The 24,769-nt window shown below is 43.3% G+C and overlaps 1 protein-coding gene across 4 annotated transcripts in view; it reads left to right on the forward strand.

Annotated features, from left to right (window-relative positions):
* The window catches only part of DNAH1 (dynein axonemal heavy chain 1), a 234,667-nt gene that overhangs the window by 86,590 nt on the left and 123,308 nt on the right, over positions 1-24,769 (forward strand). For all 4 annotated transcript variants that reach the window (XM_042449836.1, XM_042449837.1, XM_042449839.1 and 1 more), the window contains 9 exons: positions 2,806-2,985; positions 6,059-6,199; positions 7,177-7,340; positions 8,646-8,759; positions 11,099-11,287; positions 14,183-14,288; positions 15,307-15,420; positions 22,471-22,620; positions 24,247-24,333. In XM_042449836.1, coding sequence (XP_042305770.1) covers positions 2,806-2,985; positions 6,059-6,199; positions 7,177-7,340; positions 8,646-8,759; positions 11,099-11,287; positions 14,183-14,288; positions 15,307-15,420; positions 22,471-22,620; positions 24,247-24,333 — 1,245 coding nt within the window. The remainder of the gene's footprint in view (positions 1-2,805; positions 2,986-6,058; positions 6,200-7,176; positions 7,341-8,645; positions 8,760-11,098; positions 11,288-14,182; positions 14,289-15,306; positions 15,421-22,470; positions 22,621-24,246; positions 24,334-24,769) is intronic.

Below are 24,769 nucleotides of genomic sequence, written 5' to 3' on the forward strand. Positions count from 1 at the left end.
GATTCATACATGTCTTCCATGAAGAAACATCGAAACCCATGTCATCTAGCTGGCTATGGGTCATCTGGCTTCAACGACCTTTGTCACTTCGTGGGAGAGACTTCCCTTGAGACCGTTCCAGTCCTGGTTCCTCTCTGTTTTTGATCACATGCGGGACCCTCCATCCAGGCTGCTCACGATCCCGAGATTAGTTCAAAGATCCTTACGTTGGTGGCTCAAACTTGACAACATGTGTGTTGGGATGCCATTTCTGCCCCCACAACCAGAGACCACTCTAACAACAGATGCATCCCTGGGAGGTTGGGGGGCACACACCCTGAACTTTACCATCAAGGACAAATGGACTTTGTCAGAAAGCCAACTCCATATCAATGCTGTAGAGATGTTGGCAGTGGAAAAGGCACTCAGAGCCTTTCAGTCGCTTCTCTACAACAAGGTATTACTTCTGACAGACAACACCACTGTCATGTACTACCTGAACAAAAAAGGAGGTACAAAGTCCCAGACACTGCTTGAAATCACCCTCAGGATCTGGGACTGGTGCATCAACAACAGAATCCTTCTCCAATCCATACACCTCCCAGGAGAAGAGAGCGAACTGGCAGACCAGCTCAGCGGGTCTTCCAACCCATGCCACGAGTGCCGGTTCCATCCCGAGACATTTGCTTATCTCTTTCAACTGTGGGGCGAGCTGACGATTGACCTCTTTACCTCACCTCAGAACACTCACTGTTCAAGGTCCTGCTCTCAAACCCATGCTCTGGATTCTCTAGGAGATGCCTTCCAGTTTGAGTGGTCAGAAGGATTGGTTTACGCCTTCCCTCCCTTCCCACTCATCACAAGGGCCATGGCAAAGATGATGTAAGACCAGTCCAATGCCATCATCATCACACCGTGGTGGTCGAGACAACCGTGGTTCGCCCCCCTTCTCCACCAGTCTTGAAGGACTTACCTCTGGCTGGTATTCCATCCTGACCTTCCATCCTGACATGCAGACTCTCCCATTGGTGGCATGGAGGATTTGTCCTTAAGGTCCCTGTCAGATCCAATCAGGATTGTTATTTTGGCTGCACAAAAGCCTTCAACTCAAAAATCTTACCAATGTAAGTGGAACAAATTCCTGGACTTCCTATCCAAGAGAGACATCTCTCCATCCCGAGCATTGGTCCCGACAGTACTGGAGTTCTTGATGTCCCTGCCAGACTCGGGACTGTGTCTTACTTCTATCAAGTGCTACTTGTCAGCTACTTGTTCCCACTACCATTTCAAAGGCAGACCTTCACTTTTCAAGGACCCTCTGGTAAAGAGATTCCTCAGAGGATTTAACAACCTCCATCCTTGGTATTGACACTGGCATGGAGTTTAGACTTGTGCTTTCCTGCCTGGCATCCAAGCCCTTTGAACCCATGGCCACTATAGATATGAGGTTGCTGACCTGGAAAACAGCTTTCCTTGTGGCCATCACCTCCGCTCGCCATGCAAGCAAACTCTGTTCTTTGCAGGTGGACCAGCCCTACCTCTGGTTCCACAAGGACAAAGTGGTCCTCTGTACCGATATCACCTTCCTTCTGAAGGTCGTGTTGGTTTTTCACGTAACCAGGACATTGTGTTGCCGACTCTGGCCCCAAACCCAACCACTGATACCGAGTGCCAGCCCCATACCTTGGATGTTTGGAGGGTGCTGGCCTTCTATCTGGACAGAACTTTGGCTTCAAGGTGCTCCAAGAAACTGTTTGTCTGCTACTTGGAGGCTAAAAAGGGACTACCTGTAACTGCGCAGAGATTTTCCAAATGGGTGGCTGGTACCATTCACCTTTGCTACGAACTGTCAGGTAGACCTCTTCCTGCTCGGATTTGGGCCCATGCAACTTGGGCGGTAGCTGCATCCTTCACTTTTTTGATTGGGGTGATCTTGGAGGATGTCTGCAAAGCTGCTGTCTGGTCCCAGCCATTGACATTCATCAAGCATTACAGGCTGGACACCAGGACCAGACAGGATGCAGCTTTTGGGAGGGCAGTGTTACTTTCAGGGTTACTCTGAAGTGTTTGTGTCAAAATTTCTTTAGGCACTGATATTGCCATTTACTGCATTTGATGCCTTTACTGTTGATATTCTTGTTCTGTTGTGCACTTACACTCAGAGAGTGAACTTGACAACTGCATTTTGATGATTGGTTTCTATTCGCAAATGCACTGTTTATGCCTTTTTACTTGAAACTAATGAGTTTGATATAAAGAGAACGTGGCAATGCAAATGCACTTTGAAGTTCACTGTTTAGTGTTCAATAAATGCAACTTATTTGACCTTTACGACTTGTGTCATGACACTCCCTCCTTCACTGACCAAAGCTTGTCAGTGTAACCCATTTGTGTGATTTGCAGAGACCACAAAGAAGAAGGACAGGTTGCTTACTTGTAACAATATTTCTTCGAGTGGTCATCTGCGAATTCACACAAATCCTGCCCATCCACCCCTCAAGTGTCTTGCTCAGTTTTGCTAGCTTCTGCTGTCGCTTTTTGCGCCGAGTACGTGTAACTGGGGAAGATCAGGACCATTGGGGGAAATATATAGGATATATTTGTTGTAGAAAGTTGCAAATTAACTTCTGCCCATAGATTCTAGAAGTTTCTGAGCATTGCTGCTCAGGCGCAGATTAACACATTTGTGTGAATTCACAGATGACCACTTGAAGAAATACTGTTACAGGTAAGCAACCTGTCCATACACACACACACACACACACACACACACACGGAAAAAATAATTCCTTACTTGACATCTCATGCTGTGATTTCTCTCACTAGCTACTCTTTCAGGAAGATCTCCAGATTACACACATGTATTCAGCAGAGGGGGAAGAAGTGAAACTCGTTTGTTCTGTTTATCCCACGGGAAATGTAGAAGACTGGCTGCTGGAAGTTGAGAAGATCATGAAGGCCAGTGTGCGAGACAACATTGAAAGGGCAATCAAGGTTTATCCACATGTAAGTGTTTTGGCTAGAACCATCAATTTTATCTAGCAATGCATGTTTTTCATCATAATGTTTTGGGAGATATTTCATCTCAAGAGTTGATCATCATTGCTACTGAAACATTACCTTATCACTTGGATTGCAATAGTGCTTATGAATGTGTCTTTATTGCTGTCTCTTCGGTGACTGACCCAAAAGGGTGGATTCCCGGCGCCTGTTTTTCTGCCGAAGGGAAGCCATAGCTGCCAAACTGAGTGGCTTCCCACAGGCAGAAAAAGAACCCGCAAAAAGTGGGTTCCTCTAAAGCTGCAGTGGCATCCTAACAAGCGCGCCACTGATGCACTCGTTACGTAAGCACTGTGCGGTGTCATGCAGACACCATGCGGCACTTGTATACAGGGCGCTGCCACTGTTATGCCCTCGCCCAGTTGAGGGGTGTGTGGGCGCTCCACCCCCAGGCAACCCTAGAATGTGACGAGGGTGTCGCAAAGGGCCTGTATGTACCAGGCCATCATGTTGTTTTGGAAAAAGAAGCTGTCACTTTCTTGGATCATTCTTCAAATGTATTGTGCAGATAGGGATACCAAAAAATAATGCCATACAGTTTGAGTATCCCTTATCTAGAATTCCAAAATCCAGAATCCTCCAGAATTCAAAATTGTTCACATGGGTGGCTGGGATAGTGATATCTTTGCTTTCTGATGGTTCATTGTACACAAACTTGTTTCATGCATAAAATGACATATTATGTGTAAACTTGCCTTCAGTCTATGTATATAAAGTGTATCCAAAACATAAATTAATTTCTTGTTTAGACTTGGGTCCCATCTTCAAGATATATTGTTATGTATATTTAAATGTTCCAAAGTCCAAAATCCAAAGCACTTCTAATCCCAGAAATTTTGGGTAAGGGACACTCAACCTGTAAGTAGATGGTCTGTTATGGGTTATGATTTACTACATCACAAACAAGGAAATGCAATGAATATTAAACCTCTTTCTCCATATCACCTTATCTCTTGCCATCAAAATCTTAAGAGATGTTGAAAAGTCTCATGCTACTTACTAGAAGGTACTTTTTGTTAGAGGGGATGGATGGCAAGATATTATTATTGGAATGAAAAGCCTGTTAATTATGGCAAAGGTGCCCATCTTAGGATGGTGAGTTTGAAAGAACCAGATTGCAGGCAGAAAAATAAGGTTAAAATCCTCAACAGGAGGAACATTTATTATAGAAATACATTCTTAGATAGAAAATGCCTGATCCTTTCTAAACTAATCTAAAATAGAAAAGGATGGGAGGGAGACATGCTGTAGACATGCTCTGTCCCATCAAATAGGAGACAGGGAGAGAGCAGAGAGGTTCAGTCTGGGCTGGTTCTTTTTCTTTTACAACATAGAGCAGTCTCTTAATTAACCCTGACTGTACCAGTGTTATCTGCTCATATTGCTTTTGGGATAGGTGGCTGACAGAGGAAGGAAAAGCAAGCAAGAAAGGAACACAAAAGAACCTAATTGCCTCCAGTGGACAAGAGAACAGCATTAACAAGCGCATAAGCTACTGTTTCTTCCAACACTTTGAAGGTCTGAGGGGCTTCAACCAGATAATTGTATGAAGATTCCCCTCTGTTCTTAGTGTTAATTTTGCTCACAGATGATAAAAGAGCATCTCAGGCGCAGGACAGACGGCCGCGATAGGGCGCCCTCGTCACGTGTGAGGGGTGATGCTTCCAGATGCCCCTCGCACATGATGAGGGCATCAAAATGGTGGAGCCCTGTACAGATGGGTGCCGCCATTTTGACACAACGCCATAATGACATTGTGAGTGCGCCACTGGCGCACTGCAGCGTCATTATGGCGCCGCCAAAAGAACCTGCTTTTTGCTGGTTCTTTTTGCTGCGTGAGGAAGCTGCACGGTTTGTCTGTTGCAACTTCATTGCGCAGCAAAACAAGGCGCCGGCAGACCGCCCTTTTTGGGTGCTCTGTACCAGGCCTACGTTAAGCTTGGAAAAGTGGAAGAAAGTACTGTTTCTGTGGGCCAGAACTAATTAAGTCATAAGCAACACATTAAAGTCAATGATGAACTAGTGCAGAAGGAAGTAATTTGCTCCCAGTGATACTGTGATTTGTAACTATTAAGTGTTCTAAAAGTCCATCAGGCACATTCAGGCCTATACTGATGGTATTAGAGTAATCTAGATGTGAGGTTATAAAGTCATGAATTATAATTGTGAAGTGAGTCAGGCAGAAAGAACTGCAGTATTATGTTGTGAGTGTATGAATGGCTTTCTTGGTCACAATTACAAGCTGGGCTGCTAGAAACATTTTAAGACTACATACAGTACACCCGTGTCATACGCGGATTTGAGCATACGCTGAAACCTGTGGAGAGCTGTGCAGGGCGCAATGGGGTGGCGCGTCCCATTTGAATGAATGGGGCATGCGCCGCTGCGCTGTCATGCCGTTGCGCCGCCGCCACATGCAGAAGCCCCATTCAAGTGAATGGGGCTTGAGCATACCTGTTTTTTGGCTTACGTGGGGGGGGGGGTCCGGAATGGATCCCCTGCATAAGCCAAGGGCACACTGTATTTGCTTTACCACAAGAGAGTAAGACCTGATGGTGGGAGTTTCTTCGTCCCTATGTAGTCCAGGTCACAAGATCTCTGCTTTTGTAATTATTTGAGAATTGTCTAAATTTGCTTTTAATCTGGTCAACTTGGTTAGCATTTGAGAGACATTGATGTATAAGAGAATATCAAATGATACTGTTCTTGTAATTATCTCAATGAAATAATTTTCATTTGCAGAAAATGAAAATGTGCTTTGATTGTAGATATCTCTTTTCCACTTACATGGATATCCACTATAAAGGAAAAGAAAAAACTGTAGCCAGATCTCTTTCTATAGAAAGTTCAAATGCATTGGCAAGTACTATATCATACAAATCAAGATAAATATAATACTCACATATGGTGAAACAAGTACCATCTAATACAGTGTTGGTTAGATCCAACCTAGGGAATAATGAAGAAAGGGAAAGTTATACATTGTATTTACTATGAAAATAATATTTTTTAAATAAAGACACCACGGACTACATGGGTCTTAGATTGGCCTGGCCAAGTAACCATTGCTGGATGTCAGACATTCTGGACAAAGGAGGTATCTGAGGCCCTCGAAGCTCAAGATTTGGCTACCAGGCTGTTTCCCCAGCTAAGTGCTCAGGTAAAAATGTCACTTAAAGATATTTGTGAGTTCATTTTTTCTCCCTGTATTGAAACCTCCTCTGGAGCAACCTTTCCCACCTTAGGTTTGGATCCCAGATATTTTAGACCTCCTGACCATCTTGTTTAGAAGGGATTTCTAATCCAGAACATCTGGAGGTACTTTGCACTACAGCAGTCATTCACAAAGTGGGTGGTATGCCCCCACCAGAGTCAGTGGAAAGATCCAGAGAGCAGTGAGGGGGGAAAGGGGGCAGCAGGCGGGCCTTCGGTGAAATTAGTGCACAAGAAAGACAAAGCGAAAAGGCAGCCTTTAGGACCATTGTGAGGATAAAGTTTGTTTGAAACTTTGCACCTGGTCACCTTGGGAGCTGAGCAGCCACCGAGACCTCTTGCCTACACTGGCCTTGTTACCTGAAGAACCATCTCCCGAATAGACCAAATAGTTTAACCTCAGAGTTTCTGCTTATTGTGTCTTTGCCTTGTGAGGGGTGAGCTTGAAAGAAAAAAACCTTCTCGTTGATAGTTTTGGAACTCTGAAATATCCTGTGCTGCTCCTATGTCAAATGCTGGATTGCTGAAGATATCTTCCCATTCAGTAGCCTGGGAATTCATAGCATGATCTTAAGATCTATAGTGTTAGAGCTGTCAGAGTGGCTGTTGGATGGATGGAAAGCTGAGACAGGAAACTGCAAGTGGGTTTCTGATCTCTGCTCCCCTACACTAGTCCACACTATCTTTACCACATGGGGCTCATTGAGAGCCAGTCATTTGTTTCTTCCTTTCCATAAACCACCAATTTATTGTGATAGTAAATATAAAGAAGTAAAATGTAAGGGCTATGTTTGTTGTCTTTTCTTGCATGAAATATCCATTTTTTATGCATCAGAATATTTCTGGCTAAAGAATACCAAGTACTGTAGATCCAAGATATTTTCTCCAGGGCCCAGACTGATTTGTTTTGTTTTACTTGCACAGCTCAGTGATCTAGTAGCACTTGTACGAGGAAAGCTGTCTCGGATGCAGCGGACAGTGTTATCTGCTCTCATTGTGATTGAAGTGCATGCCAAAGATGTGGCAGCTAAACTTATTGAGGAGAATGTCATGAGTGAGAATGATTTTGAATGGATTTCCCAGCTCAGGTGAGGGATTTCCTACTATATACTGTATGATCACTGATTTTAAATTCAGTGCTACTGACATGTTCTGTTTCCCAGTTATGAAGTGTTCGGGAGCATTGTGGGCCTTATTATTATTATTATTATTATTATTATTATTATTATTATTATTATGCTTTATTTATATAGTGCTGTAGATTTGCACAGTGCTGTACATACAAACAATAAAATAGATAAGAGTAAACCTGACCATGGCGTACAATCTAAGAAATAATAGCATAATACATACATAATTATATCATCATCCACAGTGTTATCAACAATAACAGCATCTTGCACTTTTACCTGTTTATAATTATATCACTTTACAAAGATCATTATTGCAGCCCAACATCACCCCTGTCCTGAGAAAGATAATATTATATTTCTTCTTTTCACTTAACAAGCCAGTTGTTGATGTATTGTGTCCATAGGAATTTGTTAACTCTACTAAATTTTGCCCACCACAGTTGTATGTATGGCCATTTTTTTTAAAGTGTGAAGGTGAAACATGCAGCTTTTATTGGATTGTAGAGTTATAAAATGATATGAATGTTGATATTTATAGGCCCGGTACATACGGGTGGGAAGCAGCGTCCTGGCGGCGATTCTAGGGTTCGGGAGCATGCAGCCACCACATGCTCCCAATCCCTAGTCTGTACAGACGCTGCCATCATGGCGGCGTCCTGTACACATGGGGGGGCACCATGATGACGCAAGCGCAGCACAACATCCAGATGGTGCTGTGCCGTGCTTGCATCATTGACGTGCACCAGGGTGCCAATGGTGGCTTGGCAGCAGCACCGAAAGAAGCTGCATTTCACAGCTCCTTTTTGGGGCGGATCGTTGCCGCAGCTGTATGGTTACCACGACAATGATCTGGGGAAGAAAGGGGCGGCATCTCGCTGTCCCTTCCTGCCCATCTGTACTGGGCCATAGTGACTCTTTGTTAACTGGTTAAGACCTATAAAATGCTGTATGAGTTGGATCCACACTGTCTGAAAGCCTATATTTTTACTTATGTGAGCCTCCTTCCCCCCCCCCCCCCGCTAATCTATTTTAAAATTATTTTTAAAATTTGCTTATCTTTTTTATTGTTTGGCACTAAATAAAATTCATTTAACTGTAGTTTAACATTATAACTTGTGTTATAACTTGTGTTTTTAGTTGTATCTGTTTGTAATCTTGTTGTGAGCAACCCTGGGTTTTCATACGGGGAGAAAGACAGACCGACAGCTTGCTCCTGTAATCTTGTTCTGATATTCATTGTCCATTTTTCTTTATCATTAGATACTACTGGACAAGAGAGGATTTGTATATCCGAGCAGTAAATGCTGAATTTATCTATGGCTATGAATACTTGGGCAACAGTGGGCGCCTGGTGATCACTCCTCTCACTGACAGGTTATACAAAAAAAACCAAGCCCAAATAATCTTGAAAAAGTACACTGAGGATTGCTAGTTTTATTTCAGGACTTGTCTATACTGATGAAAAACGCCATACTCACTTCGAAGCCAGTGCTGGCAGTGTTTTTCTGTCCCTAACCCAACTTTGCCCTTAACTAACAGGAAAAATATCTTGTGTTTCCAGGAAATCCCAGAGTGACCTTGTTTGTTTGTTTGTTTGTTTGGAATATTTATACTTTGTTCTTTAGCCACAAAGGCTCTCAGACCTGCTTATAATTTTTTTTTTGAAAAAAATTAGACAGTTCCCGGCCCTCAGGCTTACAATGTAAAAAAGACATGGCACAAAAAGAGAAGGGAATGGTGTTGGGGAAGGGATTAAGTTCATTGTTCTTCTCTCCCTCTGGGGCCATGGTCATGGCAATTAAGCTGGAGGGAGCATGTGGACAACTGGATTGGGTCAAATCCATTCCATATGCTGAATAGCCCAGGGAAAGGGGATAGCCTATTTTCAGAACCACCACAGCCACTTCATCATGGGCAGGTTACAGCTCAGCTGGTCTATGATGTGACATTGCACCAGGTTCGGCCCAGTGCACGTGGTTGCCATTGTGGCTGGTCCAGGGCCAGTTCAAGGCATAATGCTCCAGACTGGCCCTCTATTTAATGGCCATTATAGATGCACCCTTAGTCTTATTATTTTTTGTGTCTTGTATCTTACATTCCTAATGTTCCCCAGACAACTTTTGTTATTGCATGGTTTAAAAGTAAAATAAATAAATAATCCCTTCAAGATCTGAACCAAGGGTCAAATCTACCACCTTTGTTGCTCAGGTATTATTAGCAACTGAGGTGTAGGGCATCTTGTCAGGAACAGGTTATAGGACTTAGGCATCCCTAAGATGATCGGTGAAATTCATTTTTCATTGTGTTCATGGCAGCAGTGACTTGGTTCTTTTGTGTGTTGTTGGAAAAGTAATCAGAAAACAAATTACACTGGAATTTTAATTTAAGTTGAATAGTATGCCAGTGGTAGTAAGCTGAGATCACAGTACAAGAAGGAGAGAGTCTAACAACAGGGTTGGAACTGAGGAAGGCAGATACTGCAGGGAAGAGAAATTTGCAGGCCTGAAAGATACTAAAAGCAGGAACAGGCAGTTAGGCAACAGGACTGCAACCTACTTACTGCCAGTCCCAAAGCGCCTGTAAACCTTTCACAGTACACAGTAATAGCAATATGGTTCCACTTTAACCACCATGGAAGTATCATGTGGAATCCTGAGTTTTGTAATTTGTTGAGGTAGTATTGCTTTCTGGCCAAGAATTCTAAACACTAATTCTTAAAGTGCCAAATCCCAGAATTCATTCTGATATTGTCATGGCTATTAAAGTGGAATCAGACTGTGTAGTCTGAAAGAATCCCCAGACACATTTATATAGAGTCAGTGGGAATGGAGTTGAGCATATAACTCAGGATTTTGGCAACGGTTCAGCAGTATCTGCATACCTGTTGCTTTTGCCTAAGGCAAATACAGCAATTATTTGTGACAATATAAATTTTACATATATCTTATGAGAGCCCTATTTGAGGCATACCTTTAAAAAATGGGTTTGGTTTAATTAGATGAATGTAAACCAGCACTTAGATATGCTTCTTTAATTATGGCAATGTAGCTGTTATTTATATTCATGGAGGATAGATTGACACTTCTTGGACTGAACAAGGATATAACCGTTCAGCTCTCTCTAATGGTAATGGAAGCAGATTAAGCAAATAGTCTTCTGTGGGTAATTTGGAATGATGGATATTCATCATTAAAGAGTATGGTTAAAGCACCTCTCAGAGAATAATAGTATAAGATCTGCATTGTAGTGCTTGATGTTGCACAGCATTATTGATTATTGGTGCTTTGACCCAGCTGGGGAGGAGATATTTAATTGATTTCTGACTTGCCATGGTAATTATTTTCAGAGGGCTTGTCAGCTGAATGTTGCTTGCCTGTTTTATATCTAACATCAGGTTCAAAAAGAATGTAAAGATTGGGCAGGGTAGCGAACCCTTCTTAAACCTTTTTTCTCAGTATGTCATTTACCTGTATTGAATTGAGCTTTTGTTTACCACAGGTGGCCTGTTAGACCGTGTTGCTCTCCACTAGTGGTATACTGTAACTTGAATAATTATATTCTATACTCCTGCATTCTATATTCTTATTATATTAACCCAGTGAGCTAATTAGTAATGCTGATGTGTGAAACATAAATGTTTTTGTGTAGTGGATTTGGCTGGGTGACTTGGGGATCACTTCTAATTTAAACAACAATCTGCTTCTTTGTGATAGATGTTACCTGACACTCACTGGAGCATTGCACTTGAAATTTGGAGGTGCTCCTGCAGGACCAGCTGGAACAGGCAAAACAGAGACAACTAAGGATTTGGGGAAAGCTTTAGCTATCCAGACGGTTGTATTTAATTGCTCTGATCAGCTTGATTTCATGGCAATGGGGAAATTCCTGAAAGGATTAGCCAGGTAAACTTCAACACAATGCTATATCTGAATGTGCTCTTGTTGGTGTGAATCATAGCATACAGTCAAAGGTAATGACTGGTCTGATAATCATAATGCCTGAATAAAGGTACTACTGTATCTCATGAAGCGCAGAGTAGGACTATGAAGGCTCAGAACAGTGTCTGATGATACTTTGTTTTAAGCTAAATTGTTTTCCTTGCATAGTCTATTAGCCAAGCCATAGAGAAATACATATTATCATATTTTATCCCAGAGTATGAAAATAACCACATTTCATTGACTAAAGTGTAAAGTCATCTTTTGCACCAGGGCTTATTTACATATCTTGTCTGCCCCAAGAGGTCATGATGAAAAACTCCATACAAAGGTTGGTGTAGTTTTGTGACCCATCTGTAACAGGCACTTCTAGGCATATTCCTCAAGTAAACCTAGATGCAGCATGACCTGACCCTGTTTCAGGTTGGTATGCAGCTGAGCTTTAAGATGAGAACTGCTTTGGTTACTCTGGTAGAAAACACCTTCCAACACATTTGTCTCCAATAATGCTTATTCAGGTGCCATCATAGTCAGCTATGTGAGGATCTGCCTGGAACAGAGATTCTTAGAGGTGGCATCTGTAGTAGTGATCTCTTGTTACAGTAGGAATTCACAGGTCTACTTGTGTGATGTTTTTAAACAGTTACTGGAAATGTTTCTGTCACACTGTCCTTGTCTAATTTGGTTTAGACATGCTGCTTCTGCCTCCCAGTATATATGTTAGTCCTATGAATTGTGTTATTTCATCAATTTTAATGCAATTTTACACTGTTTTGTTTTATGTTATTATAAGCCTCTTAAAGAAGTCATTATATGATACAAATCTAAATCAGTGTAAGTAAATAAAGTAGAACTACTCATATTTTGCTTTTAGAAGGGAAAACCAAGAAGACTGTTTAAAGACATAGGCATGTGAGGGCCAAAACAGATGGCCCTAAAGGGGAAGCGTGAAGCTGCTTCTCTGAGCACTGGATCAGGGCCGCGGCAACTGCACGCCACAGGTGGCAAAATGCCTCTCCTTTCTGAGCCAGCAAAAGGGTGCCCTTTCCACTGCTGCTGCCACTTTACAGCGCTCCTGTGATGTGAGCTGGAATGCTACAATGCTTCCCACCATCTGGTTGGGCGGGCAGCATGACGCCAGCTTGGGGGGCGACATTGGGGCATATGTCATTGTGACTGGGTGAAGGATGGACTTCAGGTTGGCCAGGCGTCACAGGAGGGCACGGCCGAGAGAAGAGGCGAGCTGCTGCATCCAGAAGGTGAGGCAACAGCGTGGGAAGAAGTGGAAGGCCGGTTGGAAGAATGGAGGGTTGAAGAAGGCTGGTGGGAGGACCAAGGGGAAAAGAGAAGGAGAGGAGGTGGAGCCAGAGAGTGAAGGTATAAAAGTGGAGGCACAGGTAGACACAAGAAGAAGGAGGCATGGAAGGGGAAGCTAGGATAACGAGCCTAGGAAGGGCAGGGTGATGGGTTGCCTTACAGAGAGGGCATGGAAGACCCTGCGTGGGACCACATAAGGAAGTGCTGTTCAGGGAACCTTGCTTGGAAGGGGAACTGGACTATTGGCCTGCATTGGCTTGACCAGACCAGGGCTCTTTTAGTGGAGTAAACTTGGAAGGAACCTGGTGGGATGTAAGAGGGAAGAAGTGGGAACACAGACCAGGACCAACTATTTTGGAGAAAGCCGATTGGGAGGAGGTGGAGAAGTGTTTCCAAGCAGCCATAAACCTGTGTAAGGAGGGAGGCAGTAAATGTTAATTAGAATACTTATGTATTTAGTGCACTGAAGTTTGGCTTAGAGTAAAGTTGTTAAAGCATTCTCACATGGACGTGCATTTGGTTGGGACTGAATCATGGACCCTCATGGAGCCATGCCCATCCAGAGGGAGGGCGGCACACCCACAGTCTTCTAAATGCCATGCCCCCACACTGCCCCCGAGCCAGCACTTACTGCTGGTCTGTTTCAGCCCTAAATCTGTATCACTATACAAAGGGATCTTGTAGCACTTTTGAGAGTGAAAAATTGATAGCATAAGCTTTTGTAGATTCATTCTACTGATGAAGTAGACTGAGTCTATGAAATCTTATGCTGCAAACTTCTCTCAGTCTTAAAGTGCTGCAAGGTCCATTTGTATGCAATAAGACTATGTAAGACTTGACAACCAGGAAAAAAAATCTTTTCAAAAATCCTTATAATGGCCTTTTAAAAAGCTGTGCATGAAAAACAGGATTGGTTGCAAAACTGGCCTCATTAGTTGGCATCCAATTTACCTGACATTATGCACTTTTCTTAACTTAGGCCTGTGCACATTGTGACAACTTCATTTTGTCCTGTTTAAAGTGGAGACATGGTTGTTGCCCTAGGTCATGAACAGCTTTTAATTTATTGTTATCACATGGTGTAGTTAATTGAATACATTTGATTGAATAATGGACCAATGGTACTATGTTTTGTAGCCGATGAAGCTTAATAATTACTTTGCTGTAGCTATAAAGAGATTCTTAAAATATTTATTGTTGTGCTTCAAGGTTTGAGATTTGTCCTCTTAGTTTTACAACCTAAACCTGTAATACTATGGACACAAACCAAGTAGATAGCCTATGTTTGCTGTTCCTAGAATACATCTTACATGCATGGGTGTCTTTTCAATATGTCCTCCATTTGCAACAGGCTATGGATAATAGTAAGAAATATTTGGGATTGTAATATGTCCTCCACACAGGTGAACACAAGAAGTCCTAATAGTGGATGGAGGAGTCATTCCCTTTACTATCTCCATCGTTTCCCATGACTTAAAGTTGATTGGATTGCAAGCAATTTTTGGATTTACTTTTCATATTGTCCTCTTTTTATTTGCTCAGTTCTGGAGCCTGGGCTTGCTTTGATGAGTTTAACCGAATTGACATTGAAGTGTTGTCTGTAGTTGCCCAGCAGATCACAACAATTCAGAAAGCTCAGCAACAGAGGGTAAGTCCTGGGAGTGAATCTAAGAAGGCATGTCAGTTAAGAGAAAAAGCAGACCTTTTTGGTTGTCAGCTAGAGTCAAACTGGATTCTGGTAGTTGTAGTCCAAAAAGCTCACCTTTCCAGGTTCTGTATAGAATTTTGACCACTATATAGGACTTTGACCTTTTCTGCTCCTATTGAAGGATCACAGAAAAGCTTCACTAGTGACAAAAACACAAAAAAGGCATAGAACTGATTTGGAAACTACTGTTTGTATAGTGTTGCTGCTACTCACTATCCCAAGCTCCTATAATTAATTAAATAAAGTTGGAAGTTATCAAGACACTAATACCATTACTAACATTTGTTTTTACCAATGAGAGGTTTTAGTGACAGAAGGATTGCTGAACTCTGCCAGAGACATGATAAACGCAAAAAATCAACCTGCTTTACTCTCTCAATGTGACAGTTATACTTGTTTTTGGCAAAGACTTGTGTTGCATATATGTCTTGGGGATTGATTCTAAGTAAGATTCTTTGAACTGTGTTTATTGTTACAGTTCCACTGCATTTTAATAAATAGTCTTAAGTTGTTACCTATTAAGCTTTTCATAAAAGGATCAAAACTTTCCATGCTTGATTCATCACATAATCATTCAGTTGGTTGCTAGTTCATTAAAAACATGAAATTGCTAGAAGGATGTTTATAGCTGGAGAAATGGCATCTTCTTAATAATAAAATAGTTATTCAATCGAATCATAATAAAACAGGGATTTATCTAATTAGTGAAGAAAAGCCTGTTCCTGTAAGGGAAAAACCCTGCTGCATGTCAGTCTGGATTTCAAGGGTGTCTGGCCAAACTTAAAAATTAGTTACTGGATAGCTTGAGCTGGCCCTATAAAGCCATTTAATTGAATCCCTAGGAGATTAACTTCATCAGTTTTGATACAAAATTGATTTTGTTCCTTGTGGAATTGAAGATGCTTTTACTCAACGACAAATCATTCATTGAGAGTAACCATCTTTTTGATGTATTTAGGTGGATCGCTTCATGTTTGAAGGAGCCGAGATACCACTGGTCCCGTCTTGTGCAGTGTTCATAACAATGAACCCGGGCTATGCAGGACGCACTGAATTACCAGATAACTTAAAGGTATCTAAAGCCTGCAGGATGCTGCATTAATTCCATACATAGTAAAGAACTGTTTCTTTCTTACTTATAATGGTATAAAATGGATTCTTTTGTTGTTGTTTTATGCTTTCAAATCATTTTTGACTTAGGATTGCCATATCATCGGGTTTTCTTGACCATACTGTATATAGTTTACTATAAGTTGACCGTATGTATAAATTGAGGGCAGGTTTGGGGGCCAAAATTATGGATTTTGATATGACCCGAGGATAAGTCAAGGGTAAAACTTAAGGGAATGTAACAAAGGATTTAAAGAATGAAGGAAAGAAAAATAATGCCAAAGAATTTGCAAAATTCCTGCAGGCATAACTGTTTGTGCTCATGCTTAAAGGCTGGCTAGATGAGAGAATAGATGGGGGTCAGTGTTTCCATGACAGATTACACGCTTGTCTTTCACCGGGGGATAGTCCCTTTTTTTAAAATAAGAGTTAAAGTACAGTACTTACATTGACCCATGGATAAGCTGACACAAGTTTTGGGGGTCAATTTTTAGACTAAAATTTCTAGACTTATACATGAGTATATACAGTACGGTATTTGTTCAGAGGGGATTTGCCTTTGCCTTTCTGTGAGGTTGAGAAAGTGTGGCTTAATTTGTCTACTGGTGTAACTGTAAAACAATCCCTGCACTCTATAATTTTTCTTCATGTGGGGAGCAAATAAATACAGTTCTTCATGGTCTCTGTGAATCACACAAATGGGTTATTCTGCACCTGTGCAGATAGGTTCGGAACCTTCTGGAATTGCTAGGGAAGACTTTTTGGCGGTAGCCCCACCCACCTGTATATACACAAAACAAAAGACAAACAAACAGCTTCATTTATATACTGCTTCATACTGAACTAACAATGTCTAAACGGTTCACAACTGTAAGCTAATTTGCCCCCAACCATCTGGGTACTCATTTTAGCAACCTTGAAAGGATGCAAACCTGAGTCAAGCTTGAACTTTTTTGCTGGTATTGAACTCGCAACCTTATGGTTTTGAGCGAGTGGCTGCAGTACAGGCATTTAACCACTGTGCCACCAGGGCTCCTATACCCCTAGTGTTCCTGCTCTTTTCTGAGTTCCTTTCATCCGTCACGCTAGCAACTTGAAGAAACTTCCCACTTGGACTCTCTCCACAATTCTTACTTGTATTGACCTTGGACTGTTGATTTTACTATTTTTCGGCCTTACGAACTGAACTTTGTTGGTATATTCAGATCTTGTCTTCCATCTCAAATGGACGCTTCTGGTGCTGCTCAGCTCTCCTCGGGCTGCTCCTTCCATGTGGTCAAGGCCAACGTCACTTCGGTGTCCAAGGGCGAGATTCATGAGATTCCCCCTGAAACAGTTGACACCACATCCTTCTCAACTTGAACATTCTACCAGGCCATGGGAGAGACTCTCTGCCTCTCCTGAGGTTCACTGTCATGGCGAGGAAGAGGAGGCCGACAGCCATGAATATACTGTTCCTTCCACTCCTGGACCTCCCCGGCTTTCACGCCATCAACCACCAGGAAGATTGAGAACCTACAGGATTACACCTTCTGAGGAATCCTGGTGGTCTGAACACCCACAGCCCAATTCCACTATTATTGAGGCTTCCCAGTTGCACTTTACACTGAAAACTTCCACTACCCCTACCAACAAAGAGGGATGTAAACTGGACAGGATGGCTAGAAAACTTGATGCAGCAGCCATTCTCAACAGCAAAAAAGACGAGGACCTTCGCCCCATTTTGGACTTGCACGACTTACTTGCACCACTTGAACTTTTTTATTTCCTACAAGTGCTTCCCAATGTTAACCCTTTCTTCTATTCTTGTGTTATTACAGAAAAGAGGCTGGTTTGCCACCCTCAATTCAAAGGATGCTTATTTTCACATAGGAATCCGGGAAGAGCCCTCCTTCCAGTTCATCTGGTGCTTTCCGGCCACAGAGGGAGAGATGCAGGCCCAGCTCCATCGGGCCTGGCCTGAACTAAGAAGAACCACCTTCCCTATAGTCCATCTGCCTTGGTCCAGGTCTCAGAGGGAGAGAAGAACTGCTGGACCTGATCCCTTCCCCACCACCATTCCCTTCTACTTTTGTGGTGTGTCTTTTTAGATTGTAAGCCTGAGGCCAGGGAACAATTGTAAGCCACTCTGAGACCCTTTAGGGCTGAAGAGTGGGGTATAAATACCATAAATAAATAAATAAATAAGATCATTGCAGATTCCTTGCCTTTTCTGTCAGCATCAAACTTTTTTGGTTCCAAGTCTTGCCTATCTATGTGTCATGGCCAGCCACAAGGAAGACTCGGAGGACTATGAGGAGGACTCGGCTCCTCAGGTACAGGAGGAACCTGAGGCTGTGCCAGGCTCCAGTTATGCCCTGCCAGGTCCCAGCTCTGCTCTCCCAGCCCCAGTGGATTTGGCTCAGCCAGACCCTAGGTCTGTGGGATGTTCTCCAGTGGAACCTGGGGCTCAGCAGCCCAGCCTTGCCCCAGTAGAAGTTCCAGACTTGGGAGACATAGAGCAGCAGAGCATTGAGATTCCTACCTTCAGCCAGAGAGATCAAAAAGGGCGTGTCTTCGGTGTTCCAAGAGGCTTGCTGAGAAACGCTCATTAGCTACTCAGCAGCTGTGATAAGATAGCTAGACATAAGACACCTGGCAGACACTGAGCTCTCTTGTCAGAGTCTATTGGTTCTTTAGTGAATGCTGCTTGATCTGACTCCTGGTTTCCTAGACCTTTGACTGCCTTTGAATCCTTGACCTCAGACCGGACACCTTGACCAACCCTCTGGCATTCTTGACCTCAGACTGGTTGGTAGTATTGCTCTCTGTAATCCCAAATTTTCGACTGGCTAGTGGCTTATTCTATTGGACGTCATTTGGCATTGTTGCTTGAGGAACTGCTTCTTGGCAGATGGTGTGGTTTCCTTTTACTAAGCAGGCTCTTATCGGCTGTGTGAGTATGTTTTGGCAGCATTCCCAGACACTATGGCTCCGAGGGGGGCTTCATGAAGTGCATAGCAGTAATGGCGGCTTACCTCTATCAACACAGAATTTCCGTCTTCCCATACCTGGACAATTGGCTCTTCGTCACACCATCACAACACACCTTTGTTCAACATGGTGATTTCGTCCTAGCATTGCTACTTTCCCTCGGTCTCTTAGTCAACTAGACCAAATCCAGCTTGTCCCCATCCCAAAAGGTGTGTTTCATAGGTGCCATGTTGGACTCCATAAAAGCAAAAGCTTACCTACCTGAGGACAGGTTTGCTGCTCCTGCAAACATAGGTTGGGCTTCCTTTGTCTGACCAAAGAAGAATCACAACTCACACTGCTCAGGTGGCCCTTGGACACTTGGCTTCAACAACATATGTCACACCTTGGTCTTGACTTTGATTCTGACCTTTTCAGTCTTGGTTTCTCTCAGTCTTCGATCCATGACAGACCATCCCCTAAAATGGCTGACAGTACAGAGATCTGTTGCCAGAACTTTGCATTGGTGGCTGGACCGGTCAACGTATGTTCTGGAATGCCTTTCCTGCCACCTCAACCACAAATTACCCTAACCACAGATGCATCTATGGAAGGTTGGGACAACCACACTGAAGGGCTCATTGTGAAGGAAAAGTCCTCGAAAGAAAAATGCCTTCACATCAAAGCCCCCAAGTTGCTTGCGGTCAACAAAGCTCTCAGATCCTTCTAATCACTCATTCGGCACCAAACGGGCCTTCCATTGATGGACAGTACCCCTGCCATGTACTGCCTTAACAAACAAGGAGGAACAAGATCTTGTACATTACTTGACCTCACCCTTCACATCTGAGACTGGTGCATAGAATGAGAAATCCTGCTCCAAGCTATTCTCCTACCCTGAGAGGACAAACTCAGGAGGTCATCAGATTCGTGCCACAAGTGGATGCCCAACCTATAGACTGTATTCCACCAATGGGGCGCTCCAAAGATCAATCTACTTGCATTACAGCTTAACCAACAGTGCCTACAGTTTTGTTCCAAATCTTGGGCCAGGGACTTTCGAGGAGATGCCTTCCACTTCAAATGGTATGGGAAAATGTTGTACACCTTCCCTCCCTTTCCACTAATCACCAAAGTCATGGCCAAGATGAAGACTGACCATTCAAATGCCATCCTCATCACTGTGGTGGCTGAGATGACCATGGTTTGCTCCATTCCTCTGCATGTCCCAGAGGTAATTCCTTCAACTGTTGTTCCATCCCAACTTCCTCACCCTCCAAAAGGGTCAGGTTCAACACCTGGAACTCAAAACTCTCTGCCTTGTGGCATGGAGAATCCATCCTTAGCCTCCCTACCTGTGCAGACAGTAATCCTCATGGCTCATGAGCCAGATGGCCTATTTCCTCAAATGGAACAAGTTTCAAGCCTTTTTGACCAAGAAGGGACTACTCTCCTCTCGGGTTGAAGTGCCTACTGTTTTGGAATTTCTCCTCTCACTAGATACTGCTGGACCTTCTCATTCTTCTTTGAAGTGTTACCTGGTGGCAATCTGTGCACACTTCCAGTTTGGTGGCTGTCCTTCCTTCTTTAAAGACTCTCTTGTTAAGAAGTGCCTCAAAGGGTTTAGCAACCTCCACCCTCCGTCCTTGATGCCAACACCAACGTGGAACCTTGAGCTGGTCCTTGCCTACCTATCAGGAAAGCCATTTGAACCTATGGCTACTACTGACGTGAGACTCTTCACTTGGAAGACTGCCTTCCTACTTGCAATCACCTTGGCCCACCGTGCAAGTGAATTTTGTGCTCTCTGTGTTGACCACTCTTCTCTCCAGTTTCACAGAGACAAGGTTGTGCTGCAGCCCGACATCATCTTTTTACCTAAAATCATGTCTGCCTTCCATTTAAGTCAAGACATTGTACTGCCTATCTTGGCCCCAAACCCAACCACTGATACCAAGCTCTGTCTTCATGGCCTCAATGTCCGAAGGGCGCCCAATTTTACATTTACAGAACTTCGAGTTTGAGGTAATCCATGAGCCTTTTCATTTGTTACTCAGATTTGAAGTTGGGATTCCCTGTTATGCCTCAACAATTCTCTAAGTGGGTATCTGCTACTATTCACTTGTGTTATGAATGATCAGGAAAGATTCCTCCTGCTCGAGTTCAAGCTCATTCCACTAGGCCGGTAGGAGCTTCTTCTGCCTTTCTCAGTAGTGTGCCCTTGTCTGTAAAGCTGCTGTCTGGTCCCAGCCATTGACTTTCATCTCACATTACAGACTGGACACCAGATCAAAACGAGACGCAGATTTTGGGAGAGCAGTATTGCTTTCTAGTTTACATTAATAATAATAATAATAATTAATAATTTGTTTTATTTATATACCGCTATTCCAAAGATCATAGCGGTGAACAGCAAGTAAGCTAATTAGCAAGTAAGCTAATTTGCCCCCAGCAGTCTGAGTACTCATTTTAGTAACCTCGGAAGGATGCAAGCCTGAGTCGAGCTTGGGCCCTTTTGCTGGTCTTGAACTCGCAACCTTGTGGTTTTGAGTGAATGGCTGCAGTACAGGCATTTAACCACTGCGCCACCAGGTTTGTTGGATTGCATGTCTTAAACTTATGCACTACAATACATGACACATACTCAAGTTATCATTTCATACCATTATTGACTGTTTAATAAATTCATATTTGATTAAATGCACATACTTGCTGTCATGACACTCCCTCCTCTGTTTACCAAAACTTGTCAGTCTAACCCATTTGTGTGATTCACAGAGACCATGGAAAAGAAGAATAGGTTGCTTATCTGTAACTGTGGTTCTTCGAGTGGTCGTCTGTGAATTCACACAAATCTCACCCATTTTTCCCTCTTGTCATATCCTGCTTGTAGTTCTTAATTAGAAACTGAGAAACAGAAAAAAGTAGGAACATTAGGGCTATATATATTTTATATTTTCTGTGCAGATGCACATTTACCCATTTATGTGACTTCTCAGATGGCCACTCAAAGAAATACTGTTACAGGTAAGCAACCTGTCCATATGGGGGGTGGGGCTTCCACCAAAAAAGTCTTCGCTAGCGATTCCCGAAGATTCCAAAGCTATCTGTGCAGGTGCAGAATAACCCATTTGTGTGAAGAAACCTGTCCACATGGGTGGTAGGGCTAAGTTGTTAAGTCTTCCCTAGCAATTCCCAAAGATTCCAAAGCTATCTGTGCATGTGCAGAATAACCCATTTGTGTGAATTCACAAATGACCACTCGAAGAACCACAGTTACAGGTAAGCAACCTGTCCTCGTCCCTCAACATTTGTGGCTTTGACACTTGTGGTTTTGATCATTCACAAGGTCAAGGCTGACATGTGTACTCCTGCTCCCTCTCCTCCCCCTTCTTGGGCTCTTTCCCTATGGAGGAAAAAAAGCCCATGAGGGAGGGAGCAACCAAGAAGGGTGTGCACGCCAACCCTAGCTTTTCCAGGCAGCTCTCCAGCCTGGAGGGGGGCATGGAGGGGCCGATCCTCCACACTCTTCCAAGACGGAAAGGCAGCTATGCTTGGGAAAGAGACGGTGATCCAGTTAAAGGGACGGGAGGGTGGGGTAAGGAGCATGCACATTCCTGCTCCTCTTGACCCACCCACCCTCCCCTTTAACTGGCTTCCTGAGGGTGGAAGTTACTTGGCTTTTTCCACATTCACAGGGGTCTTGTGCCCTTAACCCCCACAGATATGGGGGATGACTGTAATTCCAATTACAGGCATAGGGCATGAGCCATTAAAACCTGTTCCACCGGCCTCATGTCACCTGTCAAGACAACACAGGGCTTAAGCTTCGATTTGGGTGCAGACTGTCTTCACTTGGGAAGGTCAGTTCCACACTGAATCTGGACCAAACTTTTGTTCCTCAAAAACCTCATACTTTTGAAAATTAACTGGGATACATGTGATTGCTTTTATATATTCTCTCCTCAGCATGTAGGCTTGTTTGATTTGTTTTAGGTAAGGTGCTTTAAAAAGTATGTGATAATTTTCTGCTTCATCTATATGAATGCATATCTTCCAGGCTCTCTTTCGTCCTGTGGCAATGATGGTTCCTGATTATTCTATGATTGCTGAAATTTCTCTGTATTCCTTTGGATTCAATGAAGCCAAAGTTCTGGCAAAGAAGATCACTACCACATTCAAGCTGTCTTCTGAACAACTCAGTTCCCAGGTCAGTATTTCTGGCCATCCAAACTTTCTAACACAGAAAGAATTTCTGCTGGTCAGTTAGGGTCCTTTTCACAACTCATAATGGTTAATTTTGATATTTTGAAACATCAGTAGTCTCTTCTTGCTTTGATTGCTACCTTAGCGGCTGTCTTTTTATCCATGTTATCCATGTTGATCCTCCTTGGCTCAGAATTTCATGCAGTCTTATAAATGCTATCATTTATGCCCTGCTTTTATTTATTTTAAGCTGTTACCAAGACATTTGCCCTATGAGAATACAGGGATGAACAGAAGGATTGCTGTAGTTGCTAAAACACCTTTTTATAGCATTATTCTCTGCCATTCTATTCTCTATCTAGACCAGGGGTTGGCAACCCCCAGCCCGCAGGCCACCTCCGCCTCCTGGGCCTCTGTGGGCTCCTCCCAGGGCCCGCGCGGCCCCAGGCCTCTCCTTCTGAGGCCCCCTCAGAGGCCGGGAAGGAGCCGGTGGAGCCACCCGTGCGGGTGTCCTCCTCCTCCTTCCCGGCCTCTGAGGGCCTCGAGGCCCCTCAAAAGCCAGGAAGGAGCCGGCGAGGACGCCCGCGCGGGTGTCCCCCTCCTCCTTCCCGGCCTCTGAGGGCCTTGAGGCCCCTCAGAAGCCGGGAAGGAGCCGGCGAGGACGCCTGCGCGGGTGTCCCCCTCCTCCTTCCCGGCCTCTGATGGCCTCGAGGCCCCTCAGAAGCCGGGAAGGAGCCCTTGGTGTTCTGTGTGCAAAATCCCCTCTCAGCACCTTGTGCCTTTCTGGGTTTAGACAGTGTGCATGCTTTCTGCCTTTTATTTTGAATTGCATTTTAGTAGTTTCCATGCTTGTAACTATTATTATTATTATTATTATTATTATTATTATTATTATTATTTACTTGCCCTTGGTGTTCCTTGTGCCTTTCTGGGTTGAGACAGTGTGCATGCTTTCTTCCTTTTTTTTATTTTATTTTATTTTTTTTTTTTGGAATTGCTTTGTAGTAGTTTCCATGCTTGGAACTATTATTATTATTATTATTATTATTATTATTATTATTATTATTATTATGCGGCCCCGCCCCTGGAGGGTGGAAGCTCCACCCCCAGCACGCGCCCCCGCCCCTGGAGGGTGGAAACTCCACCCCCCAGCTTTGGCCCCCCAGTTGTCTGAGGGACAGCAACCCGGCCCCTGGCTCAAAAAGGTTGCCTACCCCTGATCTATACCTTTGATCCATTAGCGTGGCATAGTGGTTTGAGTGTGGATTGCAGCTCGAAACCAGGATTCAATTTTCCATTAGACTATGAAACCCCCCACAAGCTCTCAGCCTCGGGAAGGCAATGGCACACCTCTCGGAACAAATCTTGCCAAGAAAACCTCCTGATAGGGTTGCCTTACGGTTGCCATAAGTCAGAAACAACTTGAAGACACACAACAACCACTTTGATTGCAATAAAAATATTGGGTTAACTATGGAAGCATTCTCACTTCTTTTACTTACTTAGAAAGGCTGGGCTACACATGAAGTGGCAGACTGTCAGAATTCCCTTTTCTTACCCAATTCATGAGCTAGTTTCCATTCTATCATTTCTATTTCTGCTGTTGACATTTCCAATACTTCTGCTTCAGGATCACTACGACTTTGGAATGAGAGCTGTGAAGACTGTGATTTCAGCTGCTGGCAATCTCAAAAGAGAAAATCCAACAATGAATGAGGCAAGTCATGACAGTCTCACATGAAAGGACTCCATATGGAGTGGTGCATTGTCACTAGGATATCTGTTTCCACGTCATAAAAAATGACCAGGGAAAGAATACTATAGTACTTCTGTTTTCTTTCTGGCTGAGCAGTATGTGTATATGTTAGGTATGTATTTAATATATATCCCATCTTTCTCCCTCTGTGGGAACTGACATGGCTCATAATGTAGATAAAAACAAAATGAAGCTAAAAATCAACCATTATTATGAAAAAATGTATGAAAACAATTAAACAAGTTACCATATTAAAAACAGCACTGATTTAAAACAGTTTAAGAACTTTTCAAACATAACAATTAAAAGATCATTAAAATATCTTCTTCCAGCAACTAATTGGAAAGACTAGGAGCCCTCCTCCCGACCACCATCTTGAGGGGGAGAGACGAGGCCA

Source organism: Sceloporus undulatus, chromosome 2 (assembly GCF_019175285.1).
Source record: "Sceloporus undulatus isolate JIND9_A2432 ecotype Alabama chromosome 2, SceUnd_v1.1, whole genome shotgun sequence".
In the NCBI taxonomy this organism is placed as follows: Eukaryota; Metazoa; Chordata; class Lepidosauria; order Squamata; family Phrynosomatidae; genus Sceloporus; species Sceloporus undulatus.